At 49.6% G+C, this 25323-nt stretch overlaps 1 protein-coding gene and 1 pseudogene across 3 annotated transcripts in view; one reads left to right on the forward strand and one right to left on the reverse strand.

The window, feature by feature from the left end:
• MAST1 (microtubule associated serine/threonine kinase 1) overlaps nucleotides 1–25323 on the reverse strand; it is a 35720-nt gene that overhangs the window by 9210 nt on the left and 1187 nt on the right. For 2 of the 3 annotated variants that reach the window (XM_036302486.1, XM_036302485.1), the window contains exons 1-12: nucleotides 22508–22652; nucleotides 20751–20839; nucleotides 20254–20329; nucleotides 18335–18413; nucleotides 14988–15148; nucleotides 14803–14878; nucleotides 14432–14641; nucleotides 10627–10728; nucleotides 10415–10547; nucleotides 10270–10337; nucleotides 4479–4564; nucleotides 4182–4390 (exon numbers count right to left, since the gene is read on the reverse strand). In XM_036302486.1, coding sequence (XP_036158379.1) covers nucleotides 4182–4390; nucleotides 4479–4564; nucleotides 10270–10337; nucleotides 10415–10547; nucleotides 10627–10728; nucleotides 14432–14641; nucleotides 14803–14878; nucleotides 14988–15148; nucleotides 18335–18413; nucleotides 20254–20329; nucleotides 20751–20839; nucleotides 22508–22590 — 1372 coding nt within the window. In that variant the 5' untranslated portion in view covers nucleotides 22591–22652. Of the gene's footprint in view, nucleotides 1–4181; nucleotides 4391–4478; nucleotides 4565–10269; nucleotides 10338–10414; nucleotides 10548–10626; nucleotides 10729–14431; nucleotides 14642–14802; nucleotides 14879–14987; nucleotides 15149–18334; nucleotides 18414–20253; nucleotides 20330–20750; nucleotides 20840–22507; nucleotides 22653–22853; nucleotides 22886–25323 lie in introns of those variants that run through there. The other variant, XM_036302487.1, reaches the window with a different exon arrangement.
• On the forward strand, nucleotides 4606–7537 carry LOC118652622 (annotated as a pseudogene).

Raw genomic sequence — 25323 nt, forward strand, 5'->3', positions numbered from 1 at the left:
AGCCTTAAGGTCCTCATGACTGTCCTCACTATATGAAATGACCTTATTGCCTTTGCTTGTTTTGTTTATTATCTGTCTACCCAGAATATAATCTCCATGAGAGGGGAGTGTGCCTGTCTGGCCCCCACTGTGCCACCAGCACCTAGCACAGCACGAGACATAAGGGAGACAATGAGGGGACATCTGCTGAATGAATGGATGGCTGACTGAGGTTTAGGAGTGGCATAACTGCAGCCCCAGAAGATCATGTGTGTATCCTAATAAGCATAGTATGTGTGGGTTTGGGCAATGATATAATAGTATTTGGATAACTATAAGTATGAGTGGTTGGATAAACATGAAAAATATATACATTGGTGGTTGGATGAATGGCTAGATGGCTAGATGGCTGGATAAACTGATGGATGAATTGTAGATGAATGTGTGGATAGAGATAGCTAGATGAGATGGCTGCTAAAATGGAGATTTGGGTGAATAATAAAAATACAGATAGTAGCCGAAACCGGTTTGGCTCAGTGGATGGAGCGTCGGCCTGCGGACTGAAAGGTCCCAGGTTCGATTCCGGTCAGGGGCATGTACCTGGGTTGTGGGCACATCCCTGTGGGGGGCGTGCAGGAGGCAGCTGATCAATTTCTCTCATTGATGTTTCTAATTCTCTATCCCTCTCCCTTCTTCTCTGTAAATAATCAATAAAATATATTTTTTTAAAAAAGATGGATGAATGAAAAATAGATGTGCAACACAGAGTGGATCAAATATATAACTATGGACTTCAATTAATAATGTATCAATATTGGTTCATAAATTATAACAAATGTACTACACGAATGCAAGATGTCAATATAGGGAGACTGGAGGAAAGGGGTATGTGGGAACTCAATGTGCTTTCTAATTACTTAGTCTGGAAGCCTAAAACTGCTCTAAAAAATGAAGTCTATTAATTTTTTAAAAAAATAGATGTATAATGGCCCTAGCCAGTTTGGTTCAGTGGGTAGAGCATCAGCCTGAGGACCGAAGGGTCCAGGGTTTGATTCGGGTTAAGGGCACATGTCTCATATCTCGGTTGTAGGCTCCTCCCTGGCCTAGGACCTGGTCAGTTCACGTGCAGGAGGCAACCAACCGATGTGTTTCTCTCACGTCAGTATCTCTCTGTCTTCCCCTCTCTCTTCCACTCTCTCTAAAAAAACAATGGAAGGGAGACACCAAGATGGCGACATAGGTAAACACCGGAAATTGCTGCCTCCCACAACAAATTCAAAAATACAACTAAAAGACAAAACGGACATCATCCAGAACCACAGGAAGGCTGGCTGAGTGGAAATTCTACAACTAGAAGGAAAGAGAAAAGCACACTGAGACTCAGAGGAGGTGCGGAAGTGAAGTGCAGAGGTATGGAGGCTCGAGTGCATGCGGCAAGGGCTGGCAACTGAGGACACAGCTGTCTTTTTTAATCGGGAGGGAGTCACAAGCTCCCGACTGCTCTAAACTCCAGTTCCGGGTGAGTCTCTGGGGACCCAGGCTCATACAGGGAGAAACTGGACTGTCTGGCAGCAGGCAGAACTCAGAACTCGAGGGCGGCTTTCTCTCCAAGGTGCTTGCAGCAATTACCGGGACACTGAGACACGGGGCCTCTTAGGGCAGGGCTGAGGATCAGCCATAGCTGCTTGCTACACGCTGTTGATTCCCTGAGACCCCGCCCCACCCAAGCTGCTGCAGAGGCTTTTGCATATGAGTGCCCTGGCCCTTTGCAATCTGAAAATTACCTAACAAACTGCAGCTGGGCCAGACAGACCCAGAACTTCCAAGAGAAGGCCCAAGGCCCCACAGCAGCTTGCATTGATTCACAGCTGGGCCTCATTTGGGCACCTCCAAACCCCAAACAAGGAAGGGGAATCTGCAGATCTCTTCGTAGCTCCTGCTGGGTAGCCTCAGGCAGAGGCTAAATTAGCACCTCCTTAGATCCAAGAGCCAGTGTACCCAGTGGTTAGAGCGGGACCATTCAATTACAACTCCTCAGATCCATAAGGGACACAATCAAGGGGCAGATTCAGTGAGCACCAAAGCCCCACTGAAGCAAGTCTTGCCCAGAAGGGTGTCTCCACCTTAGAAGTTCTTCCACTGTAGACACAGCTGACTCTCACAGCCAATTGGCCTGGAGGTCAATTCCTCCCAGTGATACCTACAACAATCAAGGCTTAACTACAACAAGACTGTGCACAAAGCCCACAAAGGGGTGCACCAAGAGTGTCCACCTCAGGTAATTGGGGAGGCTGAGCCACTGGGCCCTATAGGACACCTAGCACACAAAGCCACTCTACCAACACAGGGAAGCATAAAAAATGTGGAGCCAAAGAAACAAGTCACAAATGACAGAAATGGAGGAAAGCAAACTACTGGATATAGAGTTCAAAACCACACTTTTAAGATTTTTCAAGAACTTTCTAGAAACCTCTGATAAATTTAGTAAGACCCTCAAAAAATCTGGTGAGACCGCCGATAAATGTAGTAAGACCCTCAAGAAATATAGTGAGACCCTCGAGGTTATGAAAAAGGACCAACTAGAAATTAAGCATACACTAACTGAAATAAAGGATATTATGCAGAGTTCCAACAGCAGACTAGTGGATCGCAAGAATCAAGTCAAAGATTTGAAATATGAAGGAGCAAAAACACCCAACTGGAAAAGCAAAATGAAAAAAGAATCCAAAAATACGAAGATAGTGTAAGGAGCCTCTGGGACAGCTTCAAGCGTATCAACATCCGAATTATAGGGGTACCAGAAGAAGAGAGAGAGCAAGATATTGAAAACCTATTTGAAGAAATAATGATAGAAAACTTCCCCTACCTGGTGAAAGAAATAGACTTACAAGTCTAGGAAGCGCAGAGAACCCCAAACAAAATGAATTCAAAGAGGACCACACCAAGACACATCATAATTAAAATGCCAAGAGCAAAAGACTAAGAGAGAATCTTAAAAGCAGCAAGAGAAAGACAGTCATTTACCTACAAGGGAGTACCCATACAACTGTCAGCTGATTTCTCAACAGAAACTTTGCAGGCCAGAAGGGAGTGGCAAGAAATATTCAAAGTGATGAATGCCAAGAACCTACAGCCAAGATTACTTTATCCAGCAAAGCTATCATTCAGAATTGAAGGTCAGATAAAGAGCTTCACAGATAAGGAAAAGCTAAAGGAGTTCATCACCCCCAAACCAGTATTATATGAAATGCTGAAAGGTATCCTTTAAGAAGAGGAAGAAGAAGAAAAAGGTAAAGATACAAATTATGAACAACAAATACGCATCTATCAACAAGTGAATCTAAAACTCAAGTGAATAAATAATCTGATGAACAGAATACTGGTGATTATAATAGAATCAGGGACATAGAAAGGGAATGGACTGACTGTTCTTGGGGGGAAAAGGGGTGTGGGAGATGCGGGAAGAGACTGGACAAAAATCATGCACCTATGGATGAGGACAGTGGGGGTGGTGAGGGCAGATGGTGGGGTGGGAACTGGATGGAGGGGAGCCATGGGGGTACGGAGGGGGAGGAGAGGAACAACTGTAATCTGAACAATAAAGATTTAATTTAAGCCCTAACCGGTTTGGCTCAGTGGATAGAGCATTGGCCTGTGGACTCAAGGGTCCCAGGTTCGATTCCGGTCAAGGGCATGTACCTTGGTTGCGGGCACATCCCCAGTGGGGAGTGTACAGGAGGCAGCTGATCAACGTTTCTCTTTCATCGATGTTTCTAACTCTCTATCCCTCTCCCTTCCTCTCTGTAATAAATCAATAAAATATATTTTTTTAAAAAGATTTAATTTTAAAAGAATAATAAAAAAAACAATGGAAAAATATCCACCGGTGAGGATTAAAAATAAAATAGATGTATAATGTATAAACAGATGTATGGGTGGAAAAACAGATGGGTTAGCAAATGAAGAGATGGAAGGATGGATGGTGAAATGGATAATTGGATGGATGTTTCTATATTGAATAAAATGAAAACAGATCAACTCAAGAGATGGCTGGATAGAAATGAACAGATGGAACGGATGGTCAGTGACTGGGTGGATGAATAGGTGGACCGTCAATATGGTGCCTGGGGCTCAGGCAGGCCACTCAGCAGCCTGACCAGCGTGAATCGCCCTTTTCCCTACAGCTCTGCAGGCAGCCACACCTTCCACGTACTCCATGACCATGCAGAGGTGGCGCCGGGTCTCAAAGGAGCAGAACATGCCGACCACAAAGGGGTTCTCGGCAAAGGTGAGGATGTCGCGCTCCACGAACGCCTGCTGGATCTGGTTGCGCAGGATCAGGTTCTGCTTGTTGATCTTTTTCATGGCGAAGCGCTGCCTCGTGTCCCGGTGCCGCACCAGGTAGACAGCGCTGCAGGGGGAGAGAGCGAGGACCGGCCATCACCTCGAGACACCCGGCCTCCGCTACCCTCCCCCCGCCAGAGCCCCAGGTGGCTCACCCGTAAGCACCATTGCTAATGAGTTTGATGGTGTCGAAGTCATTCTCGCCAGGCGGTTTCTTAGCCTTGGTGGAGCTGCTGCAGCCCTGAAGGGGGAAGGTGAGACCACCACCATCATCATGGTAAGATGGGGACTCTTGTTACCCCCTTATCCACGGGGAAACCGAGGCACGGTGGGGATGCATCCTTCATCCGAGTGCCACAGCGAGGAAGCAACAAAATCAGGCCTTGAACCCAAGACGGTCTGACTTTGAAGCTATATTCCCAACTATTTTCCATTAGGGAAGAGGCCTACAAAATAATCACCCTAATGTAGAAAGAACTCCCAGAAATCCATAACTAGAAGCCTAGCAATTGGAGACAAAAAATAGGCAAGATCTGTGAACTAGAATTTAGAGCTCTTAGCATATGAAAAGATGCTCAACCTCACATATAATGTCAGAGGGCAAATTAAAACGATCCAAGATATCATTTTTCACCTAACAGATTGGCAAAACGAAAAAGAAAAAAGGAAAAAAATCCAAAAGGCTGACACTCTGTGGGTAAAGTTGTGGGGAAACGTACTTTTATACCTTGCTTTTGGGAGAATAAATTGGTATAACCCCCACAGAAGGTACTTTGGTGTATATAGAATTATAAATGTACATTCCCTTTGATCCACCAGTTTCACCTTTGAAATAATTCTACAGATAGGCTTGCATATGTGAAAATGACATATGTACTATCTTGCTCATTGCAAATATTAGAAACAATTGACATGTTCATTGATAGGAAATTGGTTCAATAAACACATAATGGGCATTTGAATGAAGGAATATTATGCCCCTGTTAAAAAGAATGAGAAATTGCCCAGCCAGCACGGCTCAGTGGTTGAGCATTATTGACCTATGAACTAGGAGGTCAAGGTTTGATTACCGGTCAAAGCTTGGGATTGAGGGCTCAATTCCCAGTAGGGGGTGTGCAGGAGGCAGATGATCAATAATTCTCTCTCATCATTGATTTTTAAACAAATATATTTTACTGATTTTTTACAGAGAGGAAGGGAGAGAGATAGAGGGTTAGAAACATCGATGAGAGAGAAACATCGATCAGCTGCCTCCTGCACATCTCCTACTGGGGATGTGCCCGCAACCAAGGTACATGCCCTTGACCAGAATCGAACCTGGGACCTTTCAGTCTGCAGGCCGACACTCTATCCACTGAGCCAAACCAGTTTCGGCCATCATTGATGTTTTTATCTCTCTCTCTCCCTCTTCCTTTCCTCTCTGAAATTAATAAAAATATTTTTTTTAAAAAACTTAGAAATCTATCAGTATATAGATTCAGAAACTTCTCCCAAGTATTTTATTGGGGGTAAGGGAAGCAAGTAATAATATGTACTATATACTTTTGTATAAAAAAAGTGGTAAAATAGAACTATCCTATATAATAAAAGGCTAATATGCAAATTGACCAAACAGTGGAATGACCGGTTGCTATGATGTGTACTGACCACCAGGGGGGCAGGTACTCGATGCAGGAGCTGCCCCCTAATGGTCAGTGTGCTCCCACTGGGGGAGTGCCACTCAGCCAGCAGCCGGGCTCACGGCTGACGAGTGCAGTGGCAGTGGCGGGAGCCTCTCCCACCTCCGCAGTAGCGCTAAGGATGTCTGACTGATAGCTTAAGGGAGCAGGCCTTGCCTGGCCAGCGTGGCTCAGTGGTTGAGCATCGACCTGTGAACCAGGAGGTCAGGGTTCGATTCCCGGTCAGGGCACATGCCCAGATTGCGGGCTCCAACCCCAGTGAGGGGTGTGCAGGAGGCAGATGGTCCATGATTCTCTCTCATCATGGATGTTTCTAATCTCTCCCTCTCCCGTCCATTCTGAAATCAATAAAAACATATTAAAAAAAGAAAAAAAAAAGGGAGTGGGCCTTAAGCCTTCAGTCAGACATCCCCCTGGACTGTGAGAGGGCACAGGCCAGGCTGAGGGACCCTCCCTGAGTGTACAAATTTCGTGCACTGGGCCTCTAGTGTAATCATATTTGGGAGGTACTCAGCAACACATATACTAATAATATTTGGGGGGCACATAAGCAGTAAAGGACAAGGGTGGATCTAAGATTTTTCACTGTATACCTTTTTAGAAAATTATTTTTATTTTTCTTAGGGACAAAGAGATTATGAACATAAATATTACACAAAAAGATCTATGAGATTAAAAAAATAATGAGCCCTGGCCAGTGTGGCTCAGTTGGTTAGTGTAGTCCTGTGCACTGACAGGTCAACAGTTCAATTCCTGGTCAGAGCAAATTCCCAGTGTGGGTTTGATCCTGGTCAAGGTGCATGCTCGAGGCAACTGATTGATGTTTCTCTCTCACATCAATGTTTCTCTCTCTCTCTCTCCCCCCTTTTCTCTCTCTCTCAATCAATAAAAACATATTTTTAAAAAATATTGAACCGATATGCTCCTAAGAATGTAGCCTAAACCTTCCTTGGGGCAGTCTCACAGGCAACAGCTGTGAATAGCCAAACACAGGGCATCATCTATATGTATAAAAGCCCAGCGATCGGAATGGCGGAACGACCAGAACAACCAGAACAATTGGTGGCTATGATGCGTACTGTGGAAGCCAACTGGCCTGATCTGGACCTCGATCGCCCCCCTGCTGGCCTGGCCCTGGATGGGCCCCCAACACCCTGATCGGGGGTGGGGCCAGCCAGCCAACCTCCCACAGCCCCTCCTCCCCGCTGGCCTGGCCCAATGGGCCCCCATTGGTGTGGGCCGGCCAGACCCCACCGTGCACGAATTCGTGCACCAGGCCTCTAGTGTACTATAAGTTTAGTGGCTTCACGCAGAAATTGGTGGGAGCATGGGCTTCTGAGGCCTAGAACCCTAAGGGATTAAAGCCTGTGGTTTCCACAGAAGCACCGCCACACCAACTTCTGATTTTACTGCATATGATTATGCCTGGAAAAACAAACTTCCAGAACTGCAGAAAACTTTCCAGAAACCTACGGTGTGCCCATCCACCTAGAACAATGCCTGCCTGACCAAATGTTCACCAGATCACCATGGCATGACAGTGGGAGGCCTCATCTCCCTCTTCACAGCCCAGAAACAAATGAGTTAGGCTGCAAAGAACTGGTTTCCTTTTGGGCACAAAACCTTTGAATTTTTTTTTTTTTTTTATTGATTTTTTTTTTACAGAGAGGAAGGGAGAGGGATAGAGAATTAGAAACATCGATGAGAGAGAAACATCGATCAGCTGCCTCCTGCACACCCCCTACTGGGTATGTGTCCGCAACTAAGGTACATGCCCTTGACCGGAATCGAACCTGGGACCCTTGAGTCTGCAGGCCGACTCTCTATCCACTGAGCCAAACCGGTCAGGGCAAAACCTTTGAATTTTTATGGTTCCTGTAAAAAAACTTTTTTACTTGAATGGCTTACTTAACATTTTGCAAGAAAAAATAAAGTTAATAGGACAATATTTTGGTTTGTTTATGACAAGCACCTGGCCTGAAAGAGCTCATTGGACAGTTAAAACTAATGTTCAAAGAAACGTTGCGGTTCTTCGAGTTCATGCAGCTGATTTCCCTGGAGGCTGCATATAGGCTTATCTATTTATTTTATTTATTTTTTTGTTAATCCTCAGCTGAGGGTTTTTTCCCATTGATTCTTAGAGAGAGTGGAAGGAAGGGGGAGAGACAGAGAGAGAGAGAGAGAAATAGCGACTGGTTGCCACCTGCATGCATCCCGACCCGGGGCGGGGATCAAACCTGCAACGAAGGTACGTGCCCTTGACCAGAATCGAACCTGGGACCCTTCAGTCCACAGGCCAACGCTCTATCCACTGCGCCAAACTGGCTAGGGCTGCATGTGGGCTTATTGATAGCAGTTTGTGCTGAGGTCCTTAGGGACTCATGGTGGCGTTTTTGAGCATGGGGTGCAGAAGCCTTTCTGGATTTGGATGTGTCTGAGGAAGGAAGACGAAAGCCAAGGCCAGGTGCATGAGACAAGGGGTTTGAGTTTGTAGTTACCTTGGGGAGTTTTCCATCTTGCAGTAAAATGTTCAGAGAAATTACTGGCAGCATGCCTCTATTCATTGGATAGTTTGTTTTAAAGGGATATTGCTTCATCTCAGATCTTTAGTGAAATTTTATGTGTAGTTATTATGTATTTATTCCACATGGGAACAGAACACCTGTTTCATGTTGCATGTTAGACTAATGTCTATTTTATTAATGCAGCTGTGATACAAAGTCTCCTTTACCTTTTAAAAATGTTATGACTTTTAATTTATGATTTTGGTTGTGGAATAAATACATGAATGAAAAAACACAAGGTAGCCTGAAAATATCTGACACGAAAACTGACAGAATTATAGGGAGAAATAGCTCAAAACAAGGATTTAACACATATCTCAGAAACTATGAGCTCAATCAGGAAAAAGGAAAAAAAGGAATAGGGAGATGGAAGATTTGAATCACTCAATTAACAAGTTTGATTAAATGGAATTACGTAGAATCCTACAAACAACAATCAAAGATAAATACCTTTATAGAGTTTTAGACTTTTGAGTGATGTCATTCCATTACCTATTCAAAAAATTAAACAAATGCATGTACAGTGAGATTCTTTTAAATGTATATATACTTACATATATATAGGAAAGGTGTGTGTGTGTGTGTGTGTGTGTGTGTGTGTGTGTGTGTGTGTTAATAGATACAATCTGAAACAAAGGTTAGAAACTCAAATACCTTCATCAGTGAGGCAGGCCAGGTGGGGGCCATGGGTGACTGGGGGCAGGTACCCCATATCATAGGGCAGCCCCCACTCAGTGCCACCTGGTCCCACCATAGTGTTGTTAGAACTGCTGATTTTTTTTCAAAAGAAGGTCCAACCCCAGATTTGAGTCCAAAATCTTCCGATTTCTATATTTTGCTTCAAAGTTTTGAAAACCATTGGACAGTTTAGATGAAGTGCACACATGGCCGCTATGACAGATGGTGGCTGGCCTGGCAGCGGGGCTGTGGCATATTTTACTACGCTGAGCTCTTAACACAGAGACACTCAACTCACTCAAAACCCCATGCGTGGCTCCTCACTAAATGAGGCCTAGAATTACACATCGCCCAGCAATTCCACTGCTGGGTATATACCAACAGAATTGAAACAGTTGTTCAAGACAAATACTTGTACACAAATGTTCTATCTACACAACAGCCAAAAAACGGGAGCAACCCAAGTGTCCACCAGTGGACAATGGATAAACAAATATGGTCTATCCATTCAATGAAATATTGTTCAGTCACAAAAAGGAATGAAGCACTGATTCATGCTACACCATGAATGAAATTTGAAAACACGTTGCCAGACACAAAAGCCCACAGAGTGAATAATTCCGTGTATGTGAGGTGTTCAGAACAAGCGTATCCATAAAGACAGAAAGCAGGTCAGTGACTGCCATGGGCCAGGGGCGGGGAGATGGGGAATTACTGCCTAATGGGTACAGTTTCCTTTTGGCGCGATGGAAACCCTCCGGGACTAGACAGAGGTGATGGCTGCACAAGTTGTAAATGGACTAAATACACGGAATTGTTCATTTAAAAGTTTTATGTTATGTGTAATTTACCATAAAAAGAAAAAGGCCCATGGAGGAAGACCTATTATTAACCCATTGGACAAATGGGGAAACTGAGGCTCGGAGCAGAGACCAGATCTACCCAGCCTGCGGGCAGGGAGCCAGGAGGCGAACCTTGCCTATCCAGCCAGAACCAGAGTGCTGACTGCCGCCGCCCGGCCTTACCTCAGACAGGTCGTCCTGCTCGGGCGTGTTGGAGCCGCCACTGTCCTGTTCCTCCAGATGCACCACGTCTAGGAAGGGACCGAGAGTGAGTGGAGGCCAGGGTCCCAGTGGATTCACCTCCGGCCCCTGTGCCCCCAGCTGTCACCTGGAAAAGGGTCCCGGGTGAGGCCCAGCTGGCGGATGATGTAACGAGGGATATCTGTCTTGACCAGGTGCCCCTCCTTGGCGTGGCCCTCCGCTGCTTCTAGCAAGTGGTAGAACTCCTCGGGGTTGAATTCCTGAGGCAGGGCAGGGGCGGGCTCGCGGTGGGCTCGGAGGGGCCCCCGCCAGCCCCCTCCCCTCTCCCAGCCCCCTCACCAGGCATTCCAGCAGCCTCGCAGGGCGAGAGATGATAATGAGCAGTCTCTTCACCAACTGGGTGACGAAGGCCACCTCCAAGCTCTCAGAACGTTCATAAGCCTGGGAAGGGGAGCGCAAAATGTGGTTGGCCTGGGGCGGGATTATGGCAAATTTTACACAAGCCCTGCCTCAGCCAGGCCCCTCGCCCAATCCTACTGGCTACACACTGCTACTGTTGTCCCATTTTATAGGTGAGAACACTGAGGCACAGGCCTCACAGTAAAAATAACAATCACTGTTGTTATAGCAGACACTGTCCAAAAACCCTCACTCATTCCATTCATGTTCAAAACAGCCCTATAATGTGAGGTGAGTCAGAATCCCTCTGACTGACAGGCTCTCCCCTCAGATCTCGGAGTGGCTCTCTACTTCTCCTTCAGGTTGCCACTTGGTGGTCACCTCCATGCGACTGAGTGGTACTGGGAACACAGAGAAAGATTCCTGCCTTCCTGCGGTTCAGACCCTAGGATGGGAGATGGACAGGAACATGAAAACAAGCAAACCAAGGAAGTCAATGATTTCAGCTGATGCTTAAGGCTATGAAGCAAATGGAACAGGGCAACCGGATGGAGTTCATCTCCCCACCCCAATCTAAAATTGCACCCCACTCCCTGGCAGCACTTCAATCACCATTACCCTATTCCTTGTTCTATCACATGAATACCCTTCAAACAGCTCACATATGAACTTTTCTATCATGCCCATCAGGGTGAGGGGAAGAGGCACGCACCTTGGCACCAAAAACCTTACTCTTTGAGATCCCTAACACTGTAATGCGGAAAAATCAAAATGAATGCATAGAATGCGTGACAAGCAAAAGAGCAAAATTTAAATAAGGACAGGACGCAACAAGTGCGGTGCACTGCATGTTGGAGCTTGAAGCAAAAGGGAAGGTACGTGACAATCTATGCCTGCTTTCAAAATCTTTAATGGTTTTTACAAAAATGTTATTATTGATAAGTTTGTTTCCACTAAAACCAGGAAAGTAAAAGTATAACAAATTCTGGTTTAAATATAAATAAAATATTCAACTTAAAATCATGTGAAGGGGTGCGGAGGTGTAGGAGACAGCCGATCAGTGATTCTCTCTCATCATTGATGTTTCTCTTTTTTTTTTTTTTTTTTAATATTTTATTGATTTTTTTACAGAGAGGAAGGGAGAGGGATAGAGAGTTAGAAATATCTATGAGAGAGAAACATCGATCAGCTGTCTCCTGCACACCTCCCACTGGGGATATGCCTGCAACCAAGGTATATGCCCTTGACCGGAATTGAACCTGGGACCCTTCAGTCCGCGGGCTGACGCCCTATCCACTGAGCCAAACCGGCTAGGGCTCTTTTTTTTTTTTTTCCTTAATATATTTATATTTATTTCAGAGAGGAAGGGAGAAGGAGAGATAGAAACATCAATGAGGAGAATCACTGATCGGCTGCCTCTTGCATGCCCCCCACTGGGGATCGAACCCACAACCAGGGCCTGTGCCCTTGACTGGAATCGAACCTGGGACCCTTCAGTCTGCAGGTCTATCCACTGAGCCAAACCAGCTAGGGCAAATCATCATTGAGTTTCTCTCTCTCTCTCTCCCTCTCCCTTCCTCTCTGAAATAAATAAAAATAGATTAAAAATAAATAAGTAAATAAATACCTACTAAATTGTTTTTAAAAAAAATGTTAAGTTTTAATATACCTACTTTACAACTTCTTCAGTAATTACTTCGATGTTCTGGGGGCTGGGGGAATCAATCACGTGCAGCATCCTAGTCCCAGCCCTGATGCCTATTGTTTGTCTTCTGTTTCTTCCGGCTAGAATATCAGCTCCCTTAGGGCAGGGACTCTTCAGCTTCTATGTCAGTGCTGGCCTCAGACTAGATTCTTAATAAATATTTGTAGCATTAAAGAATGAGTGAGGCCCTAGCCGGTTTGGCTCAGTAGATAGAGCGTCGGCCTGCAGACTGAAGGGTCCCAGGTTCGATTCTGGCTAAGGGCACATGGCCAGGTTGTGGGTTCGATCCCCAGTAGGGGGTCATGTAAGAGGCAGCCAATCAATGAGTCTCTCTCATCATTGATGTTTCTATCTCTCTCTCCCTTCCTCTCTGAAATCAATAAAAATAGATTAAAAAATAAAAAAGAATGAGTGAATCCCCTTTTTATAGTAAAAGGCACAGAGAGGTTAAGCGACTTCGCAAAGGCTGCACAGTACATAAGCGATGACCTGAGTGGGAATATATACTGTTTGAAGTCTGTGCTCTTGACTCCTATGGACCTAGTGGCAAAATCCAAACTCAAAACAGATTTGATGCCAAAGTATGTAATTATACCAATATGCTGTCCTTCAGGGCAGAGGGCCAGGAGCCCAGAGCACTATATTCTGGTGCTTATACCCTTATCCAACCTCATCTTCTCAAAATAGTACAGTTACTTGGCTTCTGCGCTCCTGGAATTTTCCAGACTGCCTCCTCATCTCAGGGCCTTTGTATGTGCTGCTCACCTTGCTCAACACACATTCCTCCCAGCTTTTTTTTTTATAGCTGCCACTTCCTCATTCTTCTTCTTCCAATTTCAAAGCCACCTCCTCCAGGGCGGCCTCCTGGACCTTACAAGGAAAGCCCTAACACTCCATCTGGTTGCCCTATTCTATTTGCTCCATAGCCTTAAACATCAGCTGAAATCATTGACTCCCTTGATTTGTCTGTTTTCATATTCCTGCCCATCTCCCATACTAGAATAGCAACCCCAGCAAAGCAGAAATCTTTCTCTGGTTCGTTCACTGTTGTGTTCCCAGTGCCCTAGCACAGTGTTCAGCACATAGTAGGAGTTCAAAAAATGCTATGCATTATCATTGAATAGGGACATTACCTTGTTTACTTTCATTTATTCATCCATTCATTTAATCAACATTTATTGACCGCCTACTATGTGCAGGACAGTCAGGATACAACAGTGAACAAACAGGCAATCTCATCACCCACCTGTGGGACTGACATTGGAGTAGGTGAGACAAGAAATAAGATAAGAAAAAACAGACATTATGATGGATGGTGCTAAGTGCTAAGGTAAAATCTTAAAGAGACAGTGGGTGGTGAGTGTGAACAGAGTTTGACATTTTATTTAATTTTACTATTTTATTATTTTTTTACTGGTTTCAGAGAGGAGGGTAGAGGGAGAGAGAGATAGAAACATCAATGATAAGAATCATTGATCGGCTGCCTCCTGCTGAATCGAACCTGGGACTTCATCCTGCAGGCCAGCCCTCTATCCACTGAGCCAAACTGGCTAGGGCCAGAGTTTGACATTTTAAATAGATGGGTCTGAAAAGCCAACCTGAGCCCAGCCAGCTTGGCTCAGTGGTGAGCGTTGACCTATGAACCAGGAGGTCATGGTTTGATTCCTGGCACATGCCTGGGTTGCTGGCTCCATCCCCAATGTGGGGTGTGCCGGAGGCAGCCGATCAATGATTCTCTCTCATCATTGATGGTTCCATCCCTCTCTCTCTCTCCCTTCCTCTCTGAAATCAATAAAAATATATTTTAAAAAATAAAAATAAAAAGCGGACATGAGAAGGTGACAGTAAAGACCTGAAGGAGGTTAAATACCTACTTCCCCATCAGAACCACGTCCTTCTTTTCCACCCCTGAATCCTCAGCTCCCCACCAGCGCCTAGAACGTGTTAGGAACCCCGCGAGTGGGTGTGGGGTGAAGGATGGCATTGGCCTGATTTGGGGGTGCAGAGTCTGGGATGGGGCTGGCCTCCCCGAGCACTCACATCCTGCAGTAGCTTCTCTAGGTTCTCCTGCAATTCGTAGAAGTAGACGGTGGTGATGAGGCCATCGCGGGACTTGGTCAGGCAGTCCCGGGCCAGCTCGATGATCTGGTGGTGGATAAAGCTGAGCACGCCGTCGGCCAGCGGCAGCACGCTGTCAGGCTCATAGGCGCGGGTGAAGTCCCGCAGCTTCTCTTCCATCTGCGCCGTGGCCTGCGGAGGAGGGAGGCCAGGCGGCGTGAGCGCTCCGGGCTGGGCTGAGCCCAAGGGCTGTGGCCGCAGGAGCCTGCGCTGAGCGCGCCGGCCACCAGGGGGCGCGCGGAGCTAAGGCGAGCAGAGCTCCGACCGCCCGGCCGCCCCAGACCCCGCCTCACCTTCGGGAACCTCTCCTTGTAGACGTGGTTCATCATCACGATCTCGTTGTCATAAGAGGAGGGGGAGCGCCCGGGGCTGTAGGAGAGAAGCCCATCCTGTCCAGTCCCCCGCCTGTTCGCGGGGACCGGGGTCTCGCGGTGCACAAGCCCCCAGACTCGCTTGGAGTTGGGGGATGCCGGCTCACCTGAGGCTCCTCGAGCGGGGCCGCACGGCTGGGGAGCGGCGGCCGCCATCCTCATCCGTGATGCTCTCGGTGCTGCCGAAGTGTTTGGAGAGGAAGTGGAGCTCGTCCACGGTGGGCTGGTAGGGCAGCTGGTGGAGGCGCTCCTGGGAGGAGCAGGAAGACTGGGGGAGGGGCAGAACGAGGGTCAGAGCTACTGCCGGCCCCTCACATCCTGGGACCCTGGCCTGGGGTTCCTGGGGTGGATGGACTACTGGCAAGGTTGGTATTAGGGCCTGATTAGGACCAGGATCCTGGATGTCCCAGGGCCCAGGATGGGACTCCAGGCAACAGAGGGATGAGGACAGACATGGATAACAGTAACACAGACATAGATGTGACTAGAGAGAACCTGTAAACACCGGAGAGTCAAGTCACATCCCTTCTCTGTTCAGAACCCGCCATGGCTCCCACTTTACTCAGAATGAATACTAAGTCCCGCCCACACCCCACAAGGTTCTGCACTAACACCTGGCCCTGGCCCTCTGTCGTCACCTCTGCCCACTCTCCCCTCACTTGCTCTATTCCAGCCACAGAGCTATGGCTTTCTTTTTCTCTACTTTTTTTCAGAGAGGAAGGGAGAGAGAGAGAGAGACATCAATGATGAGAGAGAATCATTGATCAGCTGCCTCCTGCACGCCTCACATTGGGATTGAGCCTGTAACCCAGGCATGTGCCCTGACTGGGAATCTAACCGTAACCTCCTGGTTCATAGGTCGACTGGCTCAACCACTGAGCCGTGCCAGCTGGGCTATGGCTTTCTTGATAAACCTTGAACAAGGCAGACACACTCTTGCCTCCGGGCCTTTGCACTGACTGTTCCCTCTGCCTGGAGCACATCTACTATGGATTAAATGTCACCTCTCAGAGAGGCCTCCTCTGAACACACACCTATCTCTTCCTATGCTTACCCTCTCCTGTTTCTTCTTCTTTTTTTTTTTTTTTTTCTGGGAGGAGAGGGGGAGGAGAGAGGGAGGAGAGGGGGAAGAGAGGGGAAGGAGAGGGGGAGGAGAGGGGGAGGAGAGGGGGAGGAGAGGGGGAGGAGAGGGGAGGAGAGGGGAGGAGAGGGGGAAGAGAGGGGGAGGAGAGGGGGAGGAGAGGGGGAAGAGAGGGGGAGGAGATGAGAAAGCTAAAGAGTAACCCTCTCTTGTTTCTTCTTGCTGTATTTATCTCCTGACTTATTACATCTTTATGTAAAAAGCCTTTCTATGAGTTTCCCTTACATTTAGAATAAAATTCACCTCCCTGCCCTGGGCAACAGGCCCCAGCAAAATCAGGGTCTCAACCTGCATTACCTTGACTCCTCTACTTATTTGTTACTAGAGGCCCGGTGCACAAATTCGTACATGGGTCCCTCTGGGTGGCCTGCAGGGAGCAGGCTGAAACCTGCAGTCCAATGCCGCCTGCAGCTCCTACCTGCCACTCCCGCTCATCCCGGTCCTACTGTACCTGCTGTGGGCTTGCACCCAATAAGTCCCAATTGGGAGGGCTCGCCCCAGTATCTGGCACCCTCCCAAGGGGAGTGGCCTGCGGGATCAGCTGAAACTAGCTCTCCAACATCCCCCGAGGGGTCCCGGATTGGAGAGGGCGCATGACAGGCTGAGGGACCCCACCAGTGCACGATTGGACTAGGGAGGGCTCCAGGGTGTGTCCTTCCCATCTTGCTCAGTCCCCTTTGGCCAGACCCCAGCAGCAAGCTAACCTACTGGTGGGAGTATCTGCCCCCTGGTGGTCAGTGCACATCATAGCGACTGGTTGACCAGTTGACTGCCCTCTGGTGGTCAGTGCATGTCATAGCAAGCGGTTGAGCAGCCTTAGCATATCATTAGCATATTACACTTTGATTGGTTGTTTGGGTATTCTGCATCCAGTCTATTTGTATATTACCCTTTTATTATATCGGATTACTGGCTGCTCTGCTTGAGGACAATGATTGGCTCTGCTTGGTCCTTGGTCAGGGCTTGGCATGCAGTCAGGGCAAACACAGACCCACAGATATCAGTGGAGAGACACAAGGACATCCACTTGATTCTGTAGGCAGAATTCTCTTTTTAAAAAATATTTTTTAAATTGATTTCAGAGAGGAAGGGAGAGGGAGAGGGAGCTAGAAATATCAATGATGAGACAGAATCATTGATCGGCTGCTTCCTGCACACCCCCTACTGGGGATCGAGCCTGCAACCCAGGCCTGTGCCCCTGACTGGATTCGAACCTGGGACCCTTCAGTCCACAGGCCAATGCTCTATTCAGTGAGCCAAACCGGCTAAGCTAGGGCCACAATGCTCTTTTTAAACATCACATCACTCACTCCCCTGCCTAAAACTCTCTACCCCATCAGTATCTACTAAAATCATTTTTAAAAGCACATAATCTATGACCTACAAAAGCACAATTTCAAATAGTTCAGACTGAAATTTTAATAGGATACAGAAGAAAAAAAAAAGCCTTTCTATGACTTCCCCCTACATTAGAATAAAATCCACCTCCCTGCCCGGGCCAACAGGCCCTTGCATAATCAGGGTGTTTGGCCTGCCTCACCTTGACTCCTCTACTTCCAACCCAAAGTCGAACTGCACAAGGTTATTTTCAACTTTCCCAATGTGGCCAGTTCTCTGTTGTTCCTCATTCCTTGAACACCATTCCCTCCCTTCTTCCACCTGCCAAATTCCTGCTGATCCTTCCTCTTGGCTTCAATGCCAACTCTTCCAGGAAGCCTACTTGACTCTCCCCTAGCTAAGTCAGTTGCCTCCTCTCTGCTACCACTTCCCCTTACACTACTCCCATCACAGCTCCCATCCCCCATTGTAAATGCCTTCTTACTGGTCTATCTCCCTCCATGAGGGCTTTGTGAATTCTTGGACCCTGATCAGCTTGTAGAGCTCACCCACCACATGACAGTCACATGCTAAATATCTGCTCCACAGCATTCCAGCGGATGGATGAGCAAACCAGGCACACAGGTAGAAAAGGGAGCATATGGACAGAGGAACTTTGGGTATTGCAGTGGGTGAGCAAATGGGCTCTGGATAAAGGGCAGACACTGGCCTTGGCTAGCTTTGGACACTTGGCAAATGGCTTCATGTCATTATCTGTAAAATAAGTTGGTGATGAATAGGATCTCCAAGAAGCTATAGTGAGGGTAGAGAACAGGGCTGGGGGTGGAAGGGTGGGACCTGCAACTCACTAATAGATGGACAGGTGACTCTCCGAGGACAGAAAAACCCAAAACACCCAATAAGGCCAGCCCAGCTGCTGGCCTGGGCATGGGCCTTTGGGTTAGAGGATCCCCTGCCCACCCAGACGACACTCACCGAGACAGTGGAGCTGGGTGTGTTGGTGCCATAGCCAGACGAAGGGAGCGAAGCCAGAGACCAACGGCGTCCGTCCGCCCTGGAATCCAGCCAAGGTGCTCAGAGGCTACCAGGTCCCACCAGTCCCCTCCACTTCTCAGGTTGTGAGAGAAGCCACCGGCTAGGGCCAGGGCAGGGGATGGGGTAGTATATCTGTGCTCTGAGATTCCCGGAGGCCCTCCAAGTCAAGAAGGTAAAGGGGAAGTCGTCTAGTCAGGCACCAGTCTCCTCTGCTCCTTCCCATAATCCTCTCCTGCCATACTCAGGCCACACTGGCCCCCAGCAAGGATCCCAAGGAGGACCAGAACAACCCACTCAAAAAAGTTACCCCAGAGGACCCCCCCCCATGAGAAAGCTCACAGAAGCAGACCCCTTGGGTCTTCTCAGACACGCACACACTGAGACAGGCTCTCCCATCAGACACACTCTCCTGGCCACACCCACTAGTGTTAGTGCGACTAGTGCTCATGGACTGAGTCACACACATTCATAGGTGAACCATACCTGGACCCAAATACCACACTTTTCCACCCTAACACAATTGCACTTGCAAAATCAGGCATCCAACATCCAACCACATATACACACAGACACTTACAAAAACCCCAATACTTGCATTTTAATACACACACAGCTACACACTCCCTCACACACGCTCTCTCTACTCTCCCATTCACACATACATTCAAGATACCCTCACGCACTGTCACACATTCAAACTCTCACACAGCCACACACTCATTCACACTCCCACATAGATTACGCACTCACATGGAGACACACAGGGAGGTGCGTATTCCCTCACACATTCACAAACATTGACAACCCTACAGGTACACACACACATTCACGCTCACATGCCGATACACACTCTCCATGGACACATGTGTAGGCACAGGCTGCGTCACATATTCACAACCTCACAAACTTACACTCCCACACATTGGCATACATCGAGGGCACAGTCACAAGGACACACTCCTTCACACTGGACTCCTCCCTCCTTCCTCCTTCCAGGCACTGCCCTGCTCAGCCCACCCTCCGTGCAGGTGACCACATTAGGCCCAATCTTGGAGCCATTTTCTGGTTTTCATTCCTCCACGCTCCCCAGGGAAAGGCGCTCTGTCCTCACAGTCTCCTGTGACCCCCACCACAGTCTTCACTAGCCTTTGCAGTAATCCTGGTTCTCTGGCCGGCCACCCCAACTCAACTCTGCGGACAGAGGGGGTGTCGTTCCCTTATGCTCACCTCCCAGAACACAGCATGTGAAAGGACAACGCTTTTAGAATGAGTCAAGTTCAAAGAAAAAGAGACCCCTCCAAACACACTGGCGACTCCCAGAAGTTTCTCTCCCAAATATTCCAGGAATCTCTCGGCCTCCACCAATTTTGCCAGAGGCCCCAGAAAATGCATTTAGAGACACTCCAGAAATACGCAGACACCCCCTCCCCAGAGGGAAACCTGAGATTCCTCCTCTTGGGCGCTCAAGAAATGGCCCCAGGCGCCCTCCCCCACAACGGGCAGCCAGAGTTCCTAGAAGGGCACCGCGGATCTGCGCTTGCGCACTTCATCTCTGAAGTCCCCCGTCCTGTTGCTATGGAAACACCTGGCCGGGAGCGCTGGGCGCGAGGCGGACCCAGGGCTTCCGCCGCTCAGCGAAGGAAACCCGCTCCCGCCCCGGATTTCGCACAGGCGGTTGGCCCCACCCCCTGTAGGCCCCGCCCCCCAGGCTGGGCGCAGGTTCCCGCGGGGACCTGGGGGCACTCAGCGGAGCCCTCCGGTCCTGACTCAGGCCCAATTAGAAAGCGAACAGATGGCAGCCCAGACGGTGGGTGGGGAGGGTCCGACAGGGTTCTGGGGCCCAGCGGACAGGGACTCACCTTCGGGAAGAGGCAAACGAGAAGTGGGCGGGGGTGTTGGGGGAGAAGTTGCGGGGGCTATCCAGGGGACTGCTCCCTGTGTCGGAAAGAGGGGGATCTTCAGGCTGGGCTGGTGGCAACCCCATCAGACTTCCTGATCCCCAAAGCGGCTGCAAGCAGCAGCTATTGCTATTCCCTCTTTAGCCGAGTCCCAGAGAGTGGGCCACGCCCCCTTCGCTGTGGCCCCGCCTTCCGAAGGTGTTTTGGATACGGAGCTAGCCCAGCCCCTTCAGGTCGATACTGCCTTCCCCTGCCATAGCCACGCCCCTCAGGTATGGACCCTTCCTTCTGCCCCCGGCCCCTTAACAATCCAGCCCCGCAAACTAATAACCAGCCCCATTGCGGACTGACCACGCTATCCTCTGTCCAGACTCCGCCCCCCCTCCTGCGGCAGGGACACACCCCTCTCCTGTGGCCACGCCTCCTCTAGTCTGGTCCACACCCACCACCTGTCTCACCCAAGTGTCCAGGCAGTGGGGAGTGGGGTCGCGGCAGCGTGGGCGACGTGCTGGTCAGGATGAGGCTTTTCCGGTTACTGGTACGGCAGCTGCAGGGAAGGGGAGGCAAAGGTGCCAGGCCGCAGCCCAGGGAGTTTGTGAGCCCAACCAGCCGCCCTCCCATTCTGGGAAGGGCCCCCAGAAAACTGCTCAGAGGAGGAGACAGTCAAGGATACAAGATTGAATGGAGGGGATGCAGGTGGGACGTGTATGTGAAAGACATCCCGTGGGAGCCATGTGTGACCATGTGGGGTATAGTTTCCGTCATGGAGTGACAGTCATGTTGTCTGTGTGACACTGTTGGAGACACCGAGTGTCTGCATGTCTAGGTCTGTGCGAGACATGCTGTATCCATGTGTGGCAGGCACCCAGTGTGTGAGTTCAGCACTGGGCACATCCACACTAGTGTGACATCATGTGTGACAGTCCTTGTGTTTGACTTGTGTGACACAACCTGTACTTTTGTGTATCTATATGACACGATGTGTGATGTCACTGGTGCATGATGGAAATGCCAGTGTGTGCTGTAAATCTGTGTGATGCATGATTTCTGCTCCAGCTGTGTCTACGTCTTTATGCAGCAAAGTGTGTATGAGATGCTGTCCTTGTGTCTGCATGTGACATTCACCGTGAGTGCCCACGAGTGGTATTTACTGTGTGTAGGTTTAACACCCTGTGACGCTGCGCATGTCTGAGCATGCGATTGTGTGTGACAATCCCTGTATGAGTCTTGCACACGATAATGTGCAATATTATGTATTTCATGTTCTGCAAGAGAACCTGTGTCTATTTATTCTGGCATCCGTGTGACATAGCATGCGACATGCTTAGATGGTATCATGTGTTGTAACACTGGATGCATGGATGTCATTGCCACGTGTGTCTGTGTGCATCTCTGGTAGCAAAATCATGTGTGTTACAGGTAACCATACAGGTAACATCTTATTTGGTGTACAAAATAGTGTACCTGTGGATTTATTTGTTATTGTGTGACATTGGGGGTGACCCTGTGTGCCTGTACAGGTCTCTGACCTATGGCCACTGTCTGGCTGGGTATGTGTGGCGCTTCCCGGATGTATCTGGGCCACTAGGGCTGTTGTGTGTATATGTGTGTGTGACTTCATGTCCTACGTGACGCTGCGTGTCACTATTTTCTGTATGAGGCTGTGTTGGGGGGGAAGTGTGTGCTATGGTAAAAATACCCCCCTCCTTTCTGCCCTTCAGGATTCAAGCTTCCGAGGAGGGAGCCCCCAGCCCCTAAATTCCCCTCAATCCCCCCACCCTGCCCCGCCGCCGCCACCGCAGTGACTGAGCATGTGAGCCAGGCCTGAGCACGCGGCGTGGGGGGTGGGGGTGGGGGAGAGGCCAGGCTTCGGCTATTGTTCTGAAGGTGCCAAGCCCCCACCCTCCCCTTCTTCCCTTACCCCCTCTGAGCTGCCAGAGCCCACAGCACCAGCAGACAAAGGCACTGCATCCCCCGACCCGGAGCAGGCCCCCCCCCCCCCCCGCGCCCGCGATCCTTTCCAGAGTACCCCCAGCCTCGACCCCACCATGCTCCCCATTCAGCCCCATCCCTGGTAGGAAGGCGCAGCGCGGGCACCTCTGGCGCAGCTGGACCGGGTGCAGGGTCCCGGGCCCCGCCCTGCAGTAGCGTCTGGAGGGGCGGCTTGGGTGGGGGAGGGCCGGGTCAGGGTTTGGGGGAGGGATCGGGGGTCTACCTCTTGGTGCGGCGGAACATACTGCCACCAGGGAAGGAGGGCATCGAGAAATTAGAAAGCGCGGTCCAGAGAGAGTCAGACATGACCCGGCGGTGGCGACATGGTGGCAGGTGCGGCAGCAGCGGCGGCGCGGGGAGCGAGTGCGCTGGGCGGAGGCTGAAGCCGCAGCGGGCAGAGGAGGGCGGGGGAGGGGAGGGGAGGGGCGGGAAGGGCCGTGTGGCTGCCGCCTGCCAGCAGGGGGCGCTGCTGGACACCAATGCGCCAGGGCCCGCCCGCGCCTGCCTTGCACCCCAACCCTGGCTGGAGAAGGGGCGTCCAGCCCAGCGCATGTCTCCCCAAGGCTCACCTGCTGCTTTTCCGGGGCAGGGGCAAATCCTTCTGGAAGGCAAAGGAGCAAAAAGATAGAGGTCAGCATGGGCCAGCAGCCACAGCCGGCGAGTCTTCTCAGCCCCCTGGACTGGAGGAGCAGAATTTGGGTGGCACAGGCCCCTCATCAGCATCATCGCTGGCACCCTTGGCCATGCGCTGAGAACTGCAGGGGCGGGGGTTATCAGGTTGATTCTTCCCCTGACCATCAGAGACCAGCACAGAGCCCCATAGAGGACTCCTGAGTTGGCATCTCAATGTATGTATGTGCAAATGAAATAGGAGTCTTTATTTAAAAAATATTTCTTGAGCACCTGCTGTATGTATGCCAGGCACTGTGCTAGGCACCGGGGACACAGCACTGAACGAAACAAAAATTCTTGCCCTTTTGGGACCAGCATTTAGAAGAGGAACGCAGACAAAAATATATCAATATAGAAGTGAATTACATCGTTTCAATCAGTAATGAATGTCATGAATTTAAAAAATTAAGCGAGGAGATATGATGAGAAATGGCTAGGAGGGGTCACGAAGGTCTGAGAGAGCTACTCTGGGGAGGTGACTTTTAAGATGGGAGCATCTGTGGAGAAAGCATTCAAGGTGAGGAACTGTAAAGGCATGGAGGCAGGAATGAACTTGGCATGCTCAGGTATGAAAGGTTGAATGAATGAATGAATGAATCCTCCACATTCCAAGGGTTTTACCCCACTCCCAGGCAGATCCACAGGGTTGGGGATGGGGATAGTTAGAGTGGCTCAAAACCGAGATTTGAATTGGGGATTAAATGATGGCTAGGTGGTTTTTTTTTTTTTATAACGGCAGTGATAATAATTAGTAGCCATTAATTTTATGTGTACACATCAGAAAATGGTCATATTCTGTTTGCTAAGCACACAGGAAGTCACTACAGGGACCAGAAATTGCATAGGTCTGAACTCTTCCGAGAGCAATGGGGAGAGGGGTGCCACCTTCCAGCCAGTCCTGAGTCCACAGGCTGATGTGAATAAAGGGGGTTGGGTAGGGCTGCAAAATTTGGGTGGCGGTTTCAAAAATTTATTTTTTGGGGATTCCAACCAGGAGGAAACTCATCATCTTTGGGATTCCTGAAAGCAGAAAGCCCTGGGTCCAAATCCCAGCTTTGCCTCTTGGCAAATGACCTTCTAATAGCTGTGCCTCAAAGAGAATTCTGTGAGATGGTGCAGGTGCCTAACACCTCAGCATGATACCTCAGCACATAGTTAATGCTCAATTTTAGGTCACAGGAACTATTGTGGATGGACACCCTGCGTGACAGGAGATGGGCCAGAGGGACTTCCCACTCCCATGTACAGAGGACACAGGTATGGTTGGGGTCAAAGGGCACAATGTCTACAGCAGCAGTCTTGCCCCACAGACCCACTGGGTGACTTGAAATCCATACCGGGTTTTCCCCCTTTCTTAGCAGGATCAGCTTGAATGAGCTGCATGTTGGACCAGCCTGGCCGGCTGCAAGACTGCAATGGCCCAAGTGAAATCAAGACCTGGATTTTCTGGCCACGGAGCCCCGGACTCCAGACCTGGGGACACTTGGCTTTTGAAGGTGAGCTCCTGAGGAATCTTTAAGCCCCTCCCGGAGAAGTCCTCAAACCTAGCTCCACCGGCTCGCGGTCCTAAACATTCTAAGGTCGAACAAAGGGGCAAACTGGAGCCGGAGAGGATTTGGATCCTTGGCGTCAGTGTAACAGACGTCACATCCATCCCCAGCTGCAGAATGGCTCTGCCAAGCAGATGCTCCATCTCCCTGGGATTAATGGACGGCGCTGCGAACAGGGCATGGGAACCCGGATGCTGTCCAAACGACCCTAGGTGCTCACAGGGAACCCTCGGGCGCTCAGAGGTTGTGGGACAGTTCTTAAGGGGTTGCACCAGCGTGAGGGTGTATCAGGCAACGAACTGGTTAACCCGACCCTGCCAGAGGAAAGAGGTAGGAGCAAGACTCGCGCCGGTGGCAAAAACTAGTGGCTGCCTCCGGGTGGACTGGAGGGCGAGTGGGAGGATCCTGGGCTGGAGGTGTGGTCTTGCGGGAGACAGAAATCCCGCGTGGCGCTGAGCCAATGGGAATCGGCGCCGGCCTGGAGGGCGGAGGCACAGCTCAGGCAGGCCCCGCCCCTCCCCTCCCTTTTCCTGGAGATCCGACAGCGCGTACCCGGCCTGGCTCCTTCAGCGCTTGCTCTGGCTTTGCCGCAGCTCCCTCCCTTTCCTCAGAACCCTTTCTCCTAAGTCAGGCCTGGAACGGAGAGGGAAGACTAACAGAGTCCAAGGCTCCCAGATGAGGCCATCTGAGCTGTGTGTGAAAGCAAAATAGCTTTGCAACATAGGTCTGGCTCCAGCATCATCCAGACACCTGGAAAGTCCTTCCTGCTGTCTGACCCCGATTTCTCCTGCTGCAGTGACTGATCAGCTCACCTTGG

This window comes from Myotis myotis, unplaced genomic scaffold, assembly GCF_014108235.1.
Source record: "Myotis myotis isolate mMyoMyo1 unplaced genomic scaffold, mMyoMyo1.p scaffold_m19_p_32, whole genome shotgun sequence".
NCBI classification, from domain to species: Eukaryota; Metazoa; Chordata; class Mammalia; order Chiroptera; family Vespertilionidae; genus Myotis; species Myotis myotis.